The sequence below is a fragment of the Glycine max genome, chromosome 5, assembly GCF_000004515.6.
Source record: "Glycine max cultivar Williams 82 chromosome 5, Glycine_max_v4.0, whole genome shotgun sequence".
NCBI lineage: Eukaryota > Viridiplantae > Streptophyta > Magnoliopsida > Fabales > Fabaceae > Glycine > Glycine max.
In genome coordinates this window covers 31,516,044-31,534,596 of record NC_038241.2, presented here as the reverse complement: position 1 = coordinate 31,534,596, position 18,553 = coordinate 31,516,044, and the positions used below count along the sequence as shown (strand labels likewise).

Below are 18,553 nucleotides of genomic sequence, written 5' to 3'. Positions count from 1 at the left end.
AAACTCATATTTATGCTCTCCTCCCTTTATGTCTTGTTTTATCACAACTTTAGCCGAATCTCCTATCTTCTCTTGGCTTCTTGGCAAAAAAGAAACACTCCTCGCATTTGTTCCTTTGCCACAACAATGCTCTTCTCCTTCATGGTCATCAAGAATCATGCAGTCGCCGGCATCAGCATTATTATTTTTCTCACTTATCTTGACCACAGTTGAATCTCCTGTCTTATTCTCCAATGACACACTTTGATGGCCTCTATCTCTTTTCTTCATATGTTCTAGTGCTTCAGCTTTAGAATGCATAAAGCAATCTGAACTTTCCCAGTGATCACCAAAGGCTTCTGCATCAGCATTGACACTCTCCACCCTCTTTGGTTTATGCTTATGTGATGCATAAATCTCTTATTAGAGGTTGCAGCAACAATAAACGTGAGAAGCCAGAGAAGGTAAGGGTGGTGGATGATGAAACTGGCTACAAACATGAGCTGTATGAAGTCCTAAGGATGCCATCTAGATGTGTATGAAGTCGGAGGTTTTGGTTTTTGTATAGGCAATTAGTTATGTTTTTTAAGGACTGATTTGACATTAAATTGTAAAATTTAGAAACTAATTTATTTCTCAGACTAATTTATCATTTTCCACGTATTCAAAAATAAAATTAAAACATTTTACATGTTTAAAAAATTAATTTATTTCTCAGACACTTTATTTACCCTTTAAAATTACTATCATAACTTCATTGTAACTTTGAAACTATAAAAAATTTTGTAACAAAAAAAAAAGAAATTATAAAAAACTTTATTTAAAAATTGGTGAAAGTATAGACTATAGAGTCCTTCCTGCACATTAATTTAAATTAGAGATCGTACTGAATTTTAATTAAATGTTGAGATGTGGCAAACTATGAATTGAATCCTCCTTGAACTTGTAGGACACAATATGGACCTACCTCTTTAGACATGCAGTAAATTAGCCTATTGAGAGTCAGAGCAGTAAAATGTTGAACATAAGACATGTAGAAATTTCTTAAGTAATAACAGGTATGCAATAGCTTGTACTTCTTATCTCAAAAACCGAATTATAACGAGCACAAAAAAAATGAATTGATAGTCTGACAAAGCAAACAGTGGTAACAAAGAAGGACACCTCAAGCACCCTTCAAAAAATAGAGCAGTCCTCTTGCCCTTCTTGTCTAGCTTGGGATTCAGGATCACTTGCCTCAAGAGAACTAATGAATGATGTATTAAAGTAACATACCTAAAAGGAAAAACAAAACTATAAGTTTAAATAGAATAATCTCCTTTTCTCCACATCTAAACATACCAAAAGATCAGCAGGTCTTCTATCTTGAGTTTTAGCCTCTTCCTTTGAGACATAACTAATGTACTCTTTTGTATCTTCCAAAACAATTATCGCATAGATGAAAAGCCAATAAAACATATGTTTTTATACAGCTCCACATTGTACATTAACACCCAGAAGATTTTAATTTTAAACACAACAAACCTCATTGCTTTAAACAATAAAGATTCAACCACCAATAGTGAAAAACTGAAAATAGTGTGGATTGGAAAGGTTTTGCTTTTTTACAAGGCAAACCTTCAACACACTTTCTTATTATAGGAATGGCAGAATTTTGTAAGTTGAAGTATATATAATGAAATGCACAAATGACAAATTCACTTTCAATTGTTGTAACGAAGCACGCATGAGGTAAATTAGCTACCCTCGTAGGCCTTAAGCTATCAGAACTTCAGTTCCACTATTCCACAACCAGCTCATTCACACTTTTTGCTTCTTTTTGTTTTCTGTTGTACATCTATCTTTAATTAATTTTGATTATGAAAAAAAAATCTCATCTTTTTAGAAAATTATACTGTCATTTTCTAATATATCCAGTGTATAATGTTGTTTCTTCTCCTAAGTAATAAAATTTATATACTCTCTTTTCCTGAAAAATTCAAATATATTTTATTTTTTAAAACCACAGAGATGCCACAGGGACCCCCCTCTGTTAGTTAACAAATGAAAATTAAAAAAAAAATCAGGCATTGAACAACACGAAGGAGATAAGACTAAAAAAAATGGCCAAATTCAACATTAATAAAAACTACATGAAGAGAATGAGAGTTGCAAAAGTGAGGTAGGTTTCGTTTTAGGCCTGTTTGGATCAAAATTCTTGTCATCCTTGTTCTGTTTCTTCTTCTGACGGTTCTGTTTTGTTTTCTGCAACATTGCTTGGGTGGATTAGCATCAACTAAAGTACTGTGATGTAAAACAAAAGGACTAGGACTAAATTGATACAGAAGAAAAAACCTTGATTATATTTTCAGTTTTCTCCTTCTTCTTAAGCAGTTGCAATGCTTCTTGTTTTTGAAGTTTCATATGGTCCTCCTCTTCCTTCATGAAATGGCCAGCCTCCTCATCTTTCTTCTGTTTATAAGCCTCCATTTCTAGGGCATATTGCTCCTTATTTCTTTGTCATTTGAGAGTTACATAATAAGTTATGCGTCTAAATGACTCAATGATAATTGATACACCAAAGAAGCATACTTCTTCATAGGGTCTTTTTTGTTCTTCTGTCATGTTTTTCCACTCTTCGGATGTGATTTTTGGAACCTGAATTTAAATAATGAACCCTTTATATGTGTTCTTCAATCATGATTAATGAACTCTAAGATCACAATTCACAAACAAGGGTGCCACACAATTACCTCCAAGAAATTCTTGTTCTCGGCAGCAAGAGCTGCTCCCCTATCATTAGTGAACAAGAAATAACTGACATGGGGTGCTTTGGTTTCAATGGATCCTTCTCTTTCCTGTGAACATGTATAAAAAACATCAATAACCACACAAGAAAGAAGAATGGTCCAAAGGGAGGTATATGTAACTTACTTGTTCTTCTTTCCATCTTTTTCTGCCTCTTGTTTGAATTGCATGTACTGTTCAAGCAATTCCATCGCAGTCCTCTGCTTCTGCTCGTCTTCCAACAACCTCATTGACTCAGTTTCACGTTTTTCCTTTGCAATCACCTACAAATAAGCTTCTTTCCCCGCATGGTATATCCCCTCATAAGGCTTCTTTTCTTCTGCAGTAATAGTCTTCCATTTAGCACCTACCATGGTTGAAATTTCCTTAAATTCGGCCTCTGGGTTCGCTTTCTTGATCTGCACCAAGCCATCAATACATAAAAAACATTGAGCTTAAACCAACAAAATAAAGAGAGAAAATAAGAAAAATTGAATGGATTATCCCAAATGAGCTTAAACCAACAACCAGTGGACTTAAAGGACACAGTCTTCCTCAGGAAATCATATCCAACCAACTGGTTCATCTGTGCTAAGTTTCCAAAGATGGAACCTGATGCCACTGGGGCGAAAGCAAAGCACATTGCATCATCAGAAACACTAACAAAAGTGTTTAAAGAATTTAACACAATGTCTGTGCCAGCAAAATGTGTTGTAATAATTGGAACCTCAATTGCATTATTTGGTGGAGACTTGTAACAAAGGCTTAGAATTTGGTCAGTGCTATTAACACGTTCCAAATTGATATGTGCTATTGAATTCAAACAATGGTACCAAACAATATGAAAATTTAGAATCAATTGAAGGACCTATCTGGGAGATAAGTGAGACAGCACCACCTCCTAGCCCTATTATGCCAGAACATTTAGAATCAAAGGTACCAGCATTGTTGAGACCGCAACCAATGGGAATCTTGGGAAATGAGACCGAGGAACCTAAAAAGAGAGTTTAATACCAATTAAAAAAGTAAAGTTTATAAAAATTATGAAAATTTTAACTCCTGAAGACATTAATTAAAAAAATAATAGAAAAAAACTCCTAAAGACAATAAATAACTAACAAACTACAAGTATAAAAAAATGTAACATACAATATTTTAAATGTCCAATTCTATTCTTTTTTATCAGTTGTCCAATTCTACTCTTGGGCATTGAAGTCTGGTGTTGATGGATACTCAAGGCCCTGAAGAATAGCCATCCTTCGTATATCTTCCTTTGAATAAGCAGGGATGAACCAGTATCTCTTGTCCATTCCAAAAACCTGAGATACCATAACAACATAAATCATAACATAGAAACTAGACCTATGTTTGCCAGTTTTGTAATGTTCTATCTATCCACTGCTTCTGCCATTGCTAGTAGCAGTTTGGTCAAATTAATGGTGCATGGACTAAACCATCTCCAGAACTTATAGAAGTTGGCTAAAGTATTTGCACATTGCAGTCTTCTTATTTAAGAAAATGATGCTAAGGACATTAACTAAGATTAAAGTCCAAACCATATGACTGAATGAAGCCAAATCCATCTAGATTTATTTTTTAGGTTATATAAAAATTCAAGGAAAAGGAAACTGTCCTATTCCAGAATAAGGCATGAAGAGTAATTTGACTCTTTTGAAGTTCCAATTTTCAAATATCTTAATCCAATCAACCTTTATGTCATAAATAAAAAATAAAAACCTTAGAGTCCTACTAGAGATTGACCCTAGAAGAGAATCGACACTGCACTAAACTACCATTATGCAGGCCATTGGCAGCAAGGACAGAAGGACCAAGCTGAACCAAATTCAGCAGTGAGATGCCTCATAATTGTAATGAAACACATATGACAGAGTTTAAAATAAATTCAATTAAACACGTTTTGAGTTTATAGGCAATTTAGTGCATGTTTGTGGGTAGTTTCTGTTCAGTTCGAACATGATGATGGGTGGAGACTTGCAAGCTTTAGTTGGGTCAGTGTTTTAGTTGCCTGATCATGATGGACTTCTATGGTTTTGTAACTAGTGGTAGGTGATCATTTGTAAATATTTTACGCTTAAGTAAGATATAAGTAAATTTACACTGGCGTATGTGGTTCAATTAGTAAAATTATGCTTTCTAGCGTGTGTGAGTGCATCATATCCTGCACCGTGTGTAAGGAATTTTTTCACCATCAACGGTTGATTTGATGCAATCAACGTTATGTTAGCACACCAGATTATAGGACCGCAACTCTTTTGGTCGTGTAATCCTTTGAGGCCACGAAGCCAAGCGCATGTAACATACTCTCAATCTCAAATAAAACATAATTTCGTCCCTTGACACTGTTGAGAGGATCATGTACGACCCCAATGATCGGTTTCTTGGTTTGGGTTACTACAGATCTTCGTGGTAGTGGCAAGGGCCTTATTCTTCGTGTCTCCAATCTGTAAAAGAATAATAATTCAGATTGGAAATGATTATTATTTTAGAAAAACCGTTTGACTCACTTTAAGAACATAAAAAAGAAATAAATTGAATACAACCGAAAACATAAAGGATTAAAGATTTATTTTAGTCTTATTTGTGTAACCTTTATTTATATTATGTACGAAATACTTATACTCGTTTAATATATTTTAAATGACTTCAAAACTAAGTTTTGAATTTTTTTGACATGTTTAACATCATTTTTTTTACTTTTGTTCTCTTAATTTATAGTAGTGTACCTAAGTTTAATATTTATTTTATAGTTTTCGAATGCAATGAACTGTTGATGTCGATATTTGTCTGTAATCCAAATTTACATTTTCATGATGTATACAGGATATGGCTTCTCCACCTGCCTCGCCTCCTCCTCCTCCTCCTCCTCCTTCTCCTCCTCCTCCTCCTCTTCCTCATTCCGATGCATCAGCTTCACCGTTTGCCGTGAAGTGGACACGCAAAGCCTCACGTCTACGATCCTTGTCTGCTAGACCAGCTGGTGCTGAGAGACTAGTGGTCCACATTGATCCTGCTACCGACAAGGCTGACGGTCCCCACAGGAAGAAATTAAGAACTTATTTGGGGATTGTAGCGCGTGATAAGGTGGACATCACGTACGAGAACTGGAAGGAGGTCCCTACTGCTCAGAAGGACTTGATTTGGGAGGATATTCAGGTATTTTTATTTTCTTATTTGATGTTGTTTAATTAATAGCCAAAAAATACATTATTGTAACAAATAAACCTTATTTGATGTTGTCAGGCAGAATTTGAAATCCCAGAGGCTTCTGACAGTAGGACGAAAAGGAAGTTACTTCAGACTGTGGGCGAGAGATGAAGGCAGTTTAAATCAGACCTCACAAGGAAATGGGCCCTTGCACCCGATACCGATAGTGTGGACAACACTGTCTGTGAGAAATATGGCATAAGCAAGGAAAAATGAGCCCAGTTTTGCCAGACTCGAAGAGACCCTTCTTGGGAGGTATGTTCCTTGCCATTTAAGTTGTTTTTCAAAAAACATTAACTTGTTATACTTCATTCTACCAATTTGAAAGATTATTGTTTTATTTTTGCAGGATGTGCACAAAAAGGCATAGGTCATCCAGAAATAGAACACTACCCCCCACGTTTTGTCTTGTGGGGGTTATGAATATTTGGAGCAGAAGCTCCTCGCTGAGAAGACGAAGAAGAAGCTGGAGGAAGCTGCACAGTCAGGAAGCGTAGATGGCGTCATCGACCCTCCATCCCTGGTCAGATGCCACGTGAAGTGGAAGATGGCCTGCACGAAGAAAACAGGGGAGATGACGATTGAGGCTACAAAGGAAATCGCTGAGAAGATCGTAAGTCATTTTCAACTGACCATTACAATTATATTTCAATATTTTGTGAATGCCATGTACAATTGTGTGTTTTCTGTGCAGGATTCCTTTGAGGAGCAGGCGACACAGGAATCCTTCGTCCCCCATGGACGTCAGGATATTCTCACCGCTGCTATTGGACGTCCAGAGCACCCTGGACGTGTCCGTGCTGCTGGAGCCGGTGTCACCATCAGGCACTACTTTGGTTCGGCTCCACGGACGTCTCGCACCTCTTCCTCCCTGCCTCCTGAGGAATTGCAGCAGCTGACCTAGCAAATCAGAGACCAGCTAGAGGAGTTCATCACAGAAAAAGTGACGAGGCAGCTCATGGCATCGTTCAGCCAGATGCAGTCCCAGATTCAGTCCCATATGTAATCTCAGGGACTTGCACTGCCTCCAGAGCCTCTGGTTGGTCCCTCAGGTGCTCGAGTAAGCACAAAGAGGAGTTGTGTTGATCCCTCTGGAAACGATCTAGAGGCGGGTGACTCAGATAGGTGAGGCTTGTAAATCGCAGCAGATCCTGCCTGCCTGGTTGCCCTGGGGAGAGTTTATGAGGGATTCACTGTTGTTCATAACACTCCTTTGTTGCTTGGCCAAGTAAAGGTGAGTGTGGAGGAGGTTACAGATGCAGATGCTCCAATTCCTGTACCCACTGATGAGGTTTCCTTAGTGGGGCAGACACTTCACACCTTCCTTGCTTGGCCGACACATCTGGTCAAGTCTTTATCACAGCAGGTACTTTATTCTTATTATATGTTTCTTCTTTTTAAATTAATTCATTCAGCGTGCCTCAAATTAGGCCATTTAACTTTGTTTCATGAACAGGTAGCTGTGTCTCCGACAAAACCACCTCCAAAGCCCGATCCGAAGGTCGATGATCCGCTTTATTTGATGACATTGACCATCCCAGAGCTTTTCTTGAGGCCTTACCAGGTTACATGGGATGCCACCGTGTTCGGGGTCTTTAATCCAGATTTCCTGCTCTACATAAAGCACGAAGACCTCTCCGAAATCGCACACGGTGGTCAATGTCTCAGCATATCAGTGTTACAATTGTGGATTCTATAAGTCATTTTATATTACTTTTAATTATCCAAGTTATTGCTTTCAATTCATAAATATTTAACTTTGACTTAACATAAACAGGCATCTCAATGAAACAAGTATGCGAGCGGGGAATTCTGATATCTATGGATTCCTCGAGCCACAGTCCATTCAGAGGTCTGGGCAATCGCAATTTGAGTCTGAAAGTTACATAAAGACTTGGATGCAGAGTTCAAAATGCGATGTCTATCTTGGAGCCTACCTAAATGGGTAAGTCACACAAAATAACTTAATTTAATTAATGTTTACTAATATACTAACCCATATTCGTCTCCACTGTAGCGAACACTGGCAGATGGTGGTCATCCTGCCCAAGGAACACCTAGTTGTCTGGTTTTATTCATTGCATAACAGGCCAGACAACTACCTTAAGGGGATTATTAACAGGTTAGTGTTCTTTTCTATACATTTGCATTGAAATACCTCAACAACACTAGTTTTTAATTGTAACTCATCTAGAACAGTGCTTTAAAAGGTCTTGATGATGCTCCACAGCCTAAATCAAAGGCTCTTGCTAGGTGGATTGTCATCAAGGTACGTCATTTACATAAAATTTTCACTTATATATATTTCTTATGTGTTTGTACACTAATTGTTTAATTAATATTCAAATTTCATTATGCATTTAGTGTAATAGACAAAAAGGAAGTACTGAGTGCGGCTATTATGTCATGCACTGGATGTCCACCATCATTTTAGGAACTTTTAGGAATAACTGGGAAGCGGTACGTTTATTTCAAACAAATCCGATTTTTTAATAATTTGTATAACATTATTAACTTATTATCATTTATTTCATCATGCAGTATTTTAACGATCCTAGACCATTGGAGCCAAAGAGATTAAAGGCGTTGCGGATTCAGTGGGTACAGTTTTATCTCCAAGTAAGAGATCAGACTTAGGGTATAAGAATATTAAGTTTAGCTTAGTTTACTTTGGTTTAACATTTTTGACATTTCCTATGTAATTTGAACATTGAATTCATTTGTTGATGGTTGTTTATGATAAATCAATTATTAATTGTTTATTGTGTGATTAAAACTGCTTGAAAGCAGAATTAAATGTTTATTTGCTATGAATTGAGTCTGAAATTGCATTTTACAGGTACACTTTTGGGTTTATTGTAAAAACAGAAAGTTTATATAAAAAAAACTTGAAAACAACATCGGTTATTAACAAAAATGGATGTCAACATTCACCTTAACATCGATTATTTATAAACAACCGATGTTAATGTACATAGGTTAACATCGGTTGTTTAGAAATAACCGATGTTACTGCATACAGTTTAACATCGGTTACTTCTAAACAATCGATGTTATACATAAATTACTACAGCAAAATAAGTGCATGAATGATGAACGTTGACATCGATTTCCTCTAAAAACCGATGTTAATATGTTACGTTAACATCGGTTTTTTGTAAAAACCGATGTTAATGTAACAAATTAACATCAATTTTTACAGAAAACCGATGTCAACATCCCTCACGTATACACTTATTTTGTTGTACTTCTTTCTTTATAACATCGGTTATTTATAAAATCGATGTTATCATTTTTATGTTAACATCGCTTTTTAAAAACCGATGTTAACAATACATTCAACATCGGTGCTTTCAACATCGGTTTTACAACCGATGTAGAATGCCCTAAATAACCGATGTTGAAAGTGTATTTTCTAATAGTGTCCACAGCCTAAATCAAAGGCTCCTGCTAGGTGGATTGTCGTCAAGGTACGTTATTTACATAAAACTTCCACTTATATATATTTCTTATGTGTCTGTACACTAATTGTTTAATTAATATCCAAATTTCATTATGTATTTAGTGTAATAGACAAAAAGGAAGTACTGAGTGCGGCTACTATGTCATGCACTGGATGTCCACCATCATTTTAGGAAGTTTTAGGAATAACTGGGAAGCGGTACGTTTATTTCAAACAAATTCAATTTTTTTATAGTTTGTATTACATTATTAACTTATTATCATTTGTTTCATTATGCAGTATTTTAACGATCCTAGACCATTGGAGCCAGAGAGATTAAAGGCGTTGTGGATCCAGTGGGCACAATATTATCTCCGAGTTAGAGATCAGACCTAGGATTTAGGGACATTATGTTTAGTTTAGTTTACTTTGGTTTAACATTTTTGACATTTCCTATGTAATTTGAACATTGAATTCATTTGTTGATCGTTGTTTATGATAAATCAATTATTCAATGTTTATTATGATTAAAACTACTTCAAAGTAGAATAAAATGTTTATTTGCTGTGAATTGGGTCTAAAATTGCATTTTACAAGTACAATTTTGGGTTTACTATAAAAACAAAAAGTTTATATAAAAAAAACTTGAAAACAACATCGGTTATTAACAAAAACCGATGTTAATATAGTAAACAACATCAGTTATTTACAAAAATCGATGTCTACATGCACCTTAACATCGGTTATTTATACATAACTGATGTTAACGTGTGTATATTAACATCGGTTATTTATAAATAACCGATGTTAAAGTACAAAGGTTAACATCGGTTATTTATAAACAACCGATGTTATATACAAAGAACTACAACAAAATAAGTATATGCATCATGAACGTTGACATCAGTTTTCTAGTGAAACTTATGTTAATGTAATATATTAACATCGGTTTTGCTATAAAACCGATGTGAATATATAACATTAACATCGATTTTACTAGAAAACCGATGTCAAGGTTCATTATGCATACACTTATTTTGATGTAGTTCTTTGTGTATAACATCAAATATTTAGAAAACCGATGTTATCATTTTTATGTTAACATTGATTTTTCAAAACCGATGTTATCATTTTTATGTTAACATTGATTTTTCAAAACCGATGTTAACAATAATACATTCGACATCAGTGCTTTCAACATCGATTTTATAACCGATGTAGAATGCCGTAAATAATCGATGTTGAAAATATATTTTCTAAAAATGTTAACTCATCAATTAATTAATTAATTCAAACACTTAAATTTAATTTCTTTTGTAATTTAATTAAATCATTTAAACAATCAATTAATAAAATACAACATTAAAGGAGTCTTTGATTCCTATGACAATTGTCTTGTAACAATGGTCATAAGAAATTGAATTTGAATCGGATGCATAACTATGTATCAAGAAAGTATAAAGTATGAACTTAAATAGCAGTAAAAAGAACTATAAAAAATGGTGAATAGATATTGGACTAGAAGTTGGATTTTCATGACAAAGATAGAGTAAATTATTAACCATAAAGAATCAGTTGCCTTCTACCTTAAGTAGGATCATTCTGACCCTATTACAACCTATATGGAAATCCACCAGTTTCGTGTTATTTCTAGCATTGAACAAAATGTTTTAGATCATAAAAATTATAGAAATCATTATTATTTGATTCCCAATTTTTAGTTTGGATTAAAACCTCTAAAACACAATTCCGTCACCGATGAGATTCGACGTCATTCTCATTAATTACCACTCACTAAAAGAAAATCATTTTCTAGTAGCCAAAAGAATATTCTTCGCAAAAAAATATGACAACTCTGAAAAACATCAACATCAACATCAACGAATATGCAACAAACACACGACTCTAAGTACGAACGACCGTCAAGTGTTTGTTTTGAACTTAGCTTGCAATAGAAGAAAAACTTGGCAACTGGTATGTTTGATTTAAAGTTACAAAATTATGTTTACAAATTCCAATTAAAATTGTTCGTTCAAATGCATAAAATGAGAATAAAAAAATTATCGCTTTATAAGTAAAAATAGTTTAGAGCTCTCACAATTTTAATCCAAACATATAATAAAAGATTCTAGTACTACTACATGGAGAAGAAAAGGGGATGTAATGAGAGAAAATTTGGGACTAGTTTTCCAAAACTACACGTGGATTGTCTCTTTTAAAAAGAGACTTGTATCATTCAATACTTTATCTTTATGTTACACCTTCACAATTTTCATCTTTAACTAAATTTTCTATTTATATAAATCAAGTAATTAGATATAAATGATTAATATATAAAAATTAAGAATAAATTATTTGATTAGTGTCTGAATTTGATTTTTGTAAGAAATAATTTTTAGTTAAATTTTATTTATCTTTTAATTAAATTTTGAATTAATTAAAATAATTTTTTTATATGAATGGAAAGATTAAAAAAAAAAAATTACATATAAGAGTCAAAAAGTCTTCAAAACCTTTGACAAGCCTGCGAGATATGAGGATGAGGTGCTAACGCAGGCAAGACTACGTCACCAAACTATTATTATACAATGCATCTTGACTTTATAAAATCGAAATCAACATCATTCTTGAGGCCAAATGTCCAAATCCCCCTCCCTCTATTTCAAATTAATGGTCCAACCTGAATAAAGAGAAAAAGGGATCAAGCACGATGAATGGCTGACATTAGGGCCGCCTTAGGTTCAGGTCAAGTCACCCAAAGGGTTAAGCTGTCATTTTTCATATAATAAATTTGTTAAAAGAAAAAAATATTAAACATTGTATATATTCAGAATATTTTTCTTCGTATAATTTTGTTTAATAAAATTAAATTATTTTTATGAATATTATACATCTGCACTAATAATAATATATAGGATATATTACAATAATATTTAACATATTAATACATACACTATATCAGCAATTTATATTAGTATAACTATTTGTTAATATATGAATCATATCGTCAGTTATTAATATAAAATCTTAATATTTATATTAAAGAGATAATTTTAATAAAAATTATTCTGCTAGACTAATTTAGGTTCAAGACATTAATATATAAATTTTATTTTTTTCTCATTTTTAAAATTTTTATAAATTCGCATCTCCTACTTTTCATTAAAAATATGTAATACATTTTCTCCTCACTTAATTATAATGGTCCAATACACTTTTTTCTTCATTAAAATTTTATTTTATCTCATTGTTCGCAATATTTATAAAATATCATATTTTTCTCAATTTCTAATTGTCTAATACATTTTTATTGTCTACTATTTTTCAATTTTCATTTCTTTTATTCACACTTCTCAATTATTTCTTTTATTTTCAGTAAACATTATATTATATATATTAGTGTATGTATTTATTAACTGAGAGTGCTAACAAGTTTTTTTTTCAAGGTTACAAATACTATCTTTTTTGTTTTCTCAGTTTACAATCTCCAATCATTTTCCTAATTTACCTTGACTTAATTTTAAATCAAGTATCTATATTAATAATTTAAAAATAAAATTAGAATAATTTAATTATAAAAGTTAAGTTTAAAATTTGACATCTCAAACAGTAAAATAAAATTTGATTAAATATTTTTTTTTATTTTTAATCAAATTAATCCTTTTACGTTTAGTATTGGGCCTCTTTTTGCATTAACCCGCCTCTAAACAAATACGTGAACTTTTTATTGTGGGCTATATACTGAGTAAATATTTAAATTAGTTACTAAAAGATATCATATTGATTGTATTATTTGTTGTTAAATTATAGAAATTATATTTAAATATACCTTTGAGTGAATCATCTCACAAAAAATTATTCCAACTTAATTAGTTCTCTCAATTTTAAATCTTAGATATGTAACTACCCAATTCAGACATAAAAAATGTTTTTAAATTTGTATTTAATCATTAAATCAGGTGCTTAGTATTTATTTGCTCAATTAAATTATTTTTGTATAAATGTGATATAAAAAGCTAATTTAACTAATGAAATGCAACATAATTTAAGCATAGTTTAAGCATTGTACACCAAATCTCAACACATTATTACATATATGATGTTTAACAATTTTTTTTTATCTAACACTTAGTAGAAATATTGCTAAAAAATTTTAATAACATTTAAAAATTATCATCAAATATAAATAAATGTTACTAATATGTTTTTATAGAATGTTTATATAAAAAAATATTATTAAAAATCAAATATATATCAATGACACAGAACTATCCTTGATTCAAACCTCAATACAATCCTTATATTGTACACACACAAAAATTAAGCATAGTTTTTATTACGTACTCAATGACTCATTATACTTTTTAAGAAGTAATTTGACAATTTAATATTTTTTTTGGTATTCATGATATTGGTGTGAATTATTTATCAATTTTATTGATTATTATTATTCATTGGAGAATTCAATTGGTCACATTTAGTTTGATCTTTCCTCTTAATTATATTTTTTTTTCATTCATAATATTTGAATTTGAGAACTTATTTTTTTTAAAAAATAAATCTAGTACCACTCGTACTATCGTTACCACTCATGCTAACGACTAATTGATTCACTATTCAATATTGAAAAAAATGTATGCATATCTTTTAAATGCGCCACTTGGGCTATAAATCCCATGCATGCCTCCATATCTTTCTCTATTTTCTATCTTCAATCTCAAACCAACAGCATTCTGAAAAGATGAATGACGTAAGGAAACTGGTGCAAGACTTAAAGCCTGTATTTCTGATGGTATCGGTGCAAATTGCATACTCTTCCGTGAATGTGCTCTATAAGCTCGCCATAAATGATGGAATGAGCATTAGGGTAGTCACTGCCTACCGCCTAATGTTCGCAGTAGTTTTCACTTCTTCTCTTGCTCTTATTTTCGAAAGGTAATCCATTCTCAACCGATTTACTTCTTTTGTTAATTTTAAGCACTTGCATGTATGAACATAAATGGCTCAGTAATAAATGGTGCTTTCTTTTGTCTTTTTTAATATTTAAAACAGAAAGAGCAGGCCAAAGCTGACATGGAGGGTGCTTTTCATGTCATTCTTTAGTGGCTTATTTGGGTATGGTTCATTTTAACTTTCTATCTTCACCCTTTTGCCTTACTTTTTTTGGGACATGCATGAATATTACTAAATTGTTTACTAATTAATCAAAGAGAGACCAAGACTATCCATATTTATATATGTTTGTGTAATCATATAAACAGTGCAAGTTTATTTCATAACCTATTCCTCGAGGCATTGGATTTGGTGTCGGCAACATTCGCTACTGCTGTTTATAATCTCGTTCCTGCAGTCACTTTTATATTGGCCATCTTGTGCGGGTACGTAATCACTAGTCATAACCATTATATGCTTTTTTATTTAAATATATTATCACTAAACTCTAATAGAAGAATTTATAGACCACATATATGTCTATAAATTTATGTGGATAGCATATATATGCCATAGCCATCATTTCATAAATTGTAATCAGCGATCAATGATGGGTTTAGTGACTTAAATCTGACTCACTAGCTCCAAAAAGTTGTATTATGACTTATAATAATAGCAAACCTTTCCTTTTTGTAAATAGTAGTGGAGGACGCGTATACCTTGTAAAAACATATTGGATGTCATCTTCAGACACACGACGTAAGGGCTAGTAAAAAGTTAATTTAAATCTATATATATTTAGACCTATAGTACTAATTAATAACCATAAATAACATTAAGCCGAATATATGTAATAAAATACCAAACTCATTAAATATATATGACTAATATGACCATGGACTATATATAAATCTGTTTTTATAATCAACTAAATACGCCATCAATAACCTAATTAAACTATTTATTTAGTTCTTATTTACATTTTAAGTTTTAGTCCTTAACCATAAGATAAAAACTATTAGAAGTTTTAAACTCTGCACAATTTTTTTGTAATAGTTTATCACCACTAAAATGTTTATTAGCAGTTTTACACCGGTAGAAAAATATTTTCTAATGTTAGCTATGACGGTCAAAATTTAACTTACATGTGTTTGGGATTAAAACATACAGTTTTCTTGTATAAGTACTAAAATTTATAATGGAGTTATAAGGGACCTAGTGAATACTTTAATCTAATATAAACTAATATTCTACTGTACATGAGCATGCATGCATGGTTTGGATGAATTCTTTTTGAATTTTTTCAGCATGGAAAAGTTAAATGTGCGAACCGCAGCAGGGAAGGCCAAGGTGATGGGAACAATAATAGGAATTGGTGGGTCAATGTTGCTGACATTTTTCAAAGGGCAAGAGATTAACGTTAAGAGTTTCGGTACTAATCTTTTGCAAAAGAATGAGCAGGTAGTAGCTTTGCATACTGACTCTGGTAAAAAATTTCTGGGAGTTTTGTGTGGTTTTGGAAGCTGCTTCAGTTTTGCATTATGGCTCATCATTCAGGTACCTACTCTTCCTATTTTATCATTACATATTTGTGAAGTTTGTGGTTTGATTTTGGATTTCTTTTGTTATTGATCACCACATGTGACAGTCCAAGATGAGTAAAGAATACCCAAGTCATCACTCAAGTACTGCATTGATGTCCTTGATGGCTGCAATACAAGCCACAGCCTTTGCCCTTTATGTTGAGAAGGATTGGAGCCAGTGGAAGTTGGGTTCGAGTATTAGGATTCTAACTGTGGCTTATACGGTAATGTGCTAATTTATTTTATAGTAATAGGTAAATGACCACTTCTGTAGAAGACAGTGTCAATTTAGTCCTTAAAGGAAAAAAAATTTCAAAATAATTCCTAAAAGTGTAAAAAATGCACAAAAATCGTTAAGTGTAGAACGTGTATCAAAATCGTCATATCGTGTTAAGTGTGAAACTGTAATATTCTACCCTTAATGGTAGGGCATTTTTAATTCACTTTTTAAATTTTCAAGATTATTTTAGAATTTTTGTTCTTAATAGATGTAAGTAGTCATTTTATCCTAATTAATATAATTGGCATTGGATTTGGATGGTGAACTAAGGTTACACCCATTTTAATTATAGTTGTGAAATGAAAATGTTTTGCAGGCAATTGTGGCCTCCGGATTAGTGGTAATTGTCATTGCATGGTGTGTACGGATGAGAGGCCCAATGTTTGTATCTGTTTTCAACCCTCTTATGCTTGTGCTTGTGGCTGTGGCTGATTCCTTGATGTTTGGTGAAAATTTATATGTAGGAAGGTATGCAACAAGTCCTTGTTCATTTAAATTTGATGTCTACCTGAACGTAAATGATATGTTCAACTAACTTTTATGATATGCAGGGTGGCAGTAAGACAGTTAAATTTCCGGAAAAAAAATTAGTATTCACTTTTAAACTTATATATTAGTAAAAATAATTAATTTCATACTAATTAAAAAAGTTAATTGATATTATTTAAATTTTTTAATCTCCGGTAAAACGTAAGATTATTTCTAAAATGTATTTTATTAGAATTTATTATCATGAATAAAAAAATGGTTGAAAATAAAATTAGAATTAAATGAAAGGTATTTTAAGAATAATAGAATTATATATTACAAAATTACTTATATTTATTTATATTTAAATCTAACATATAAAATCACTTTTTTTATATATGAGAGGAAATATTTATTAATAATATTTTTAAGGTTTAAATAAATTATTGGTCTCTCTATAAAATAGAGTGTGATTTTAGTACTAATTTTTTTTTGTTTTACTTTAATTCTTATAAATTTTTTTTAGGACCTACTATCAAAAATATCCATTGATGACATAATAACAAAAAAATGGTTATTGATTTATCAGGTCACCAATAGATTTAACAAGTCACTCATCAATTGTTGAACATATAGAAATTTAAAAATAATTTACCAAAAAAATTACACATATTTATTTTGTCAATTGTCAGATTCATCGATGAAGTGATAAGTTAATTGATTATCAATATCGTTGTTGTATTATCAAATAATATTGTTACAAAAATATTTAAAGAATTAAAATAAAAAAATCCTGTTATAGGTACCAAAATTTATTTAAACTTATTTTTAAAAACATTAAAAAAATTAGTAATTTCTTAATAAATAATATTTATCTATTAATTAGAAGTAATTAATTATTTTCTTCTTCTTAAAAGCCTCTCCTTCTGCGTTCATTATGACTCTTTCTCTTCTCATAAAATGCTTTTTTATCCCTTACCTTCACTTTTTTCACTAATTAAACATTATTCTTTCTTTGGTTGTATTTTTGTTTTGTTTTTACTTCTATTTAGTAAAAGACTTTATTCCACCTCGTTGTTTAGTTTTTTAAAATTTTTAACTAAATAAAATTTATTATGATAATTTGATAAGTAGTTTTGCATCTTAAAAACTTTGAAAGATATATAAATTTTAGATAAAATTATAATAACTTCAGTAAATTATTTTCATTATTTTAGAAAGTTTTGGCTTAAAGTTTGGTTTGGGTGTAAATAGACTAATTAATGATATGATTTTTTGCATCATGTTAGTGTAATGGGAGCCATGCTAATTGTGGGTGGCTTGTACATGGTTCTATGGGGTAAGAGCAAAGAAATGAAAAAGGCGAATCTGTCGGTCTCATCAGAAATCAACCAAGAGCATGAAGCAACTGAAGTTGTTGTCATGTCCACAACAATAAATGATGATAATTGTGACCGCGTTAACAATACCGACGCCAATTGTAAAAGCAATATAGTTGCCAAGGTTTCTTGAAGAAGATCCTTTGGAGTGGACATTGAAAATTACCAGCTAGCTAGAAGACATGCCTTCAGGGAAAGCCTCAACTTAATTAAAGCCGTTGTTGTTAATAGTGATATTATATGCACCACATAATATATATATATATATATATATATATATATATATATATATATATATATATATATATATATATGGGGCTATAGGCTTTTTAAAGTAATTGTACACTTGAATATTTATCATCTTTGAACTAATTAAACATAAAGTTGTGTACACCCAAAAACACACTACTAAAGTACATCAAGTTGTCGGCTGGCTTTGGTTTTTCATGTACAAAAGTATCAATTGTTATAACCTAACACCAAATAAAAGTCGTATAAG

General features: G+C 31.8%; 1 protein-coding gene and 1 pseudogene across 1 annotated transcript; one reads left to right on the top strand and one right to left on the bottom strand.

Annotated features, from left to right (window-relative positions):
• Positions 1-62: 62 nt before the first annotated feature.
• Positions 63-5,768, bottom strand: LOC100814344 (high mobility group B protein 13-like; annotated as a pseudogene).
• An 8,349-nt stretch (positions 5,769-14,117) lies between these two features.
• On the top strand, positions 14,118-18,297 carry LOC100813812 (WAT1-related protein At1g68170). Its single transcript, XM_003524036.4, has 7 exons — positions 14,118-14,347; positions 14,465-14,527; positions 14,674-14,790; positions 15,652-15,901; positions 15,993-16,151; positions 16,524-16,675; positions 17,965-18,297. The coding sequence occupies exons 1-7, from the start codon at positions 14,154-14,156 to the stop codon at positions 18,185-18,187; spliced, it is 1,158 nt and encodes a 385-aa protein (XP_003524084.1). The 5' UTR covers positions 14,118-14,153; the 3' UTR covers positions 18,188-18,297.
• Positions 18,298-18,553: the final 256 nt, after the last annotated feature.

Coding starts and splice junctions, on each gene's coding strand:
- LOC100813812 (XM_003524036.4), top strand. CDS start 14,154: ATGAATGACGTAAGGAAACTGGTGCAAGACTTAAAGCCTGTATTTCTG. Junction 14,348..14,464: donor CTTGCTCTTATTTTCGAAAG/GTAATCCATTCT, acceptor TATTTAAAACAG/AAAGAGCAGGCCAAAGCTGA. Junction 16,676..17,964: donor GAAAATTTATATGTAGGAAG/GTATGCAACAAG, acceptor GCATCATGTTAG/TGTAATGGGAGCCATGCTAA.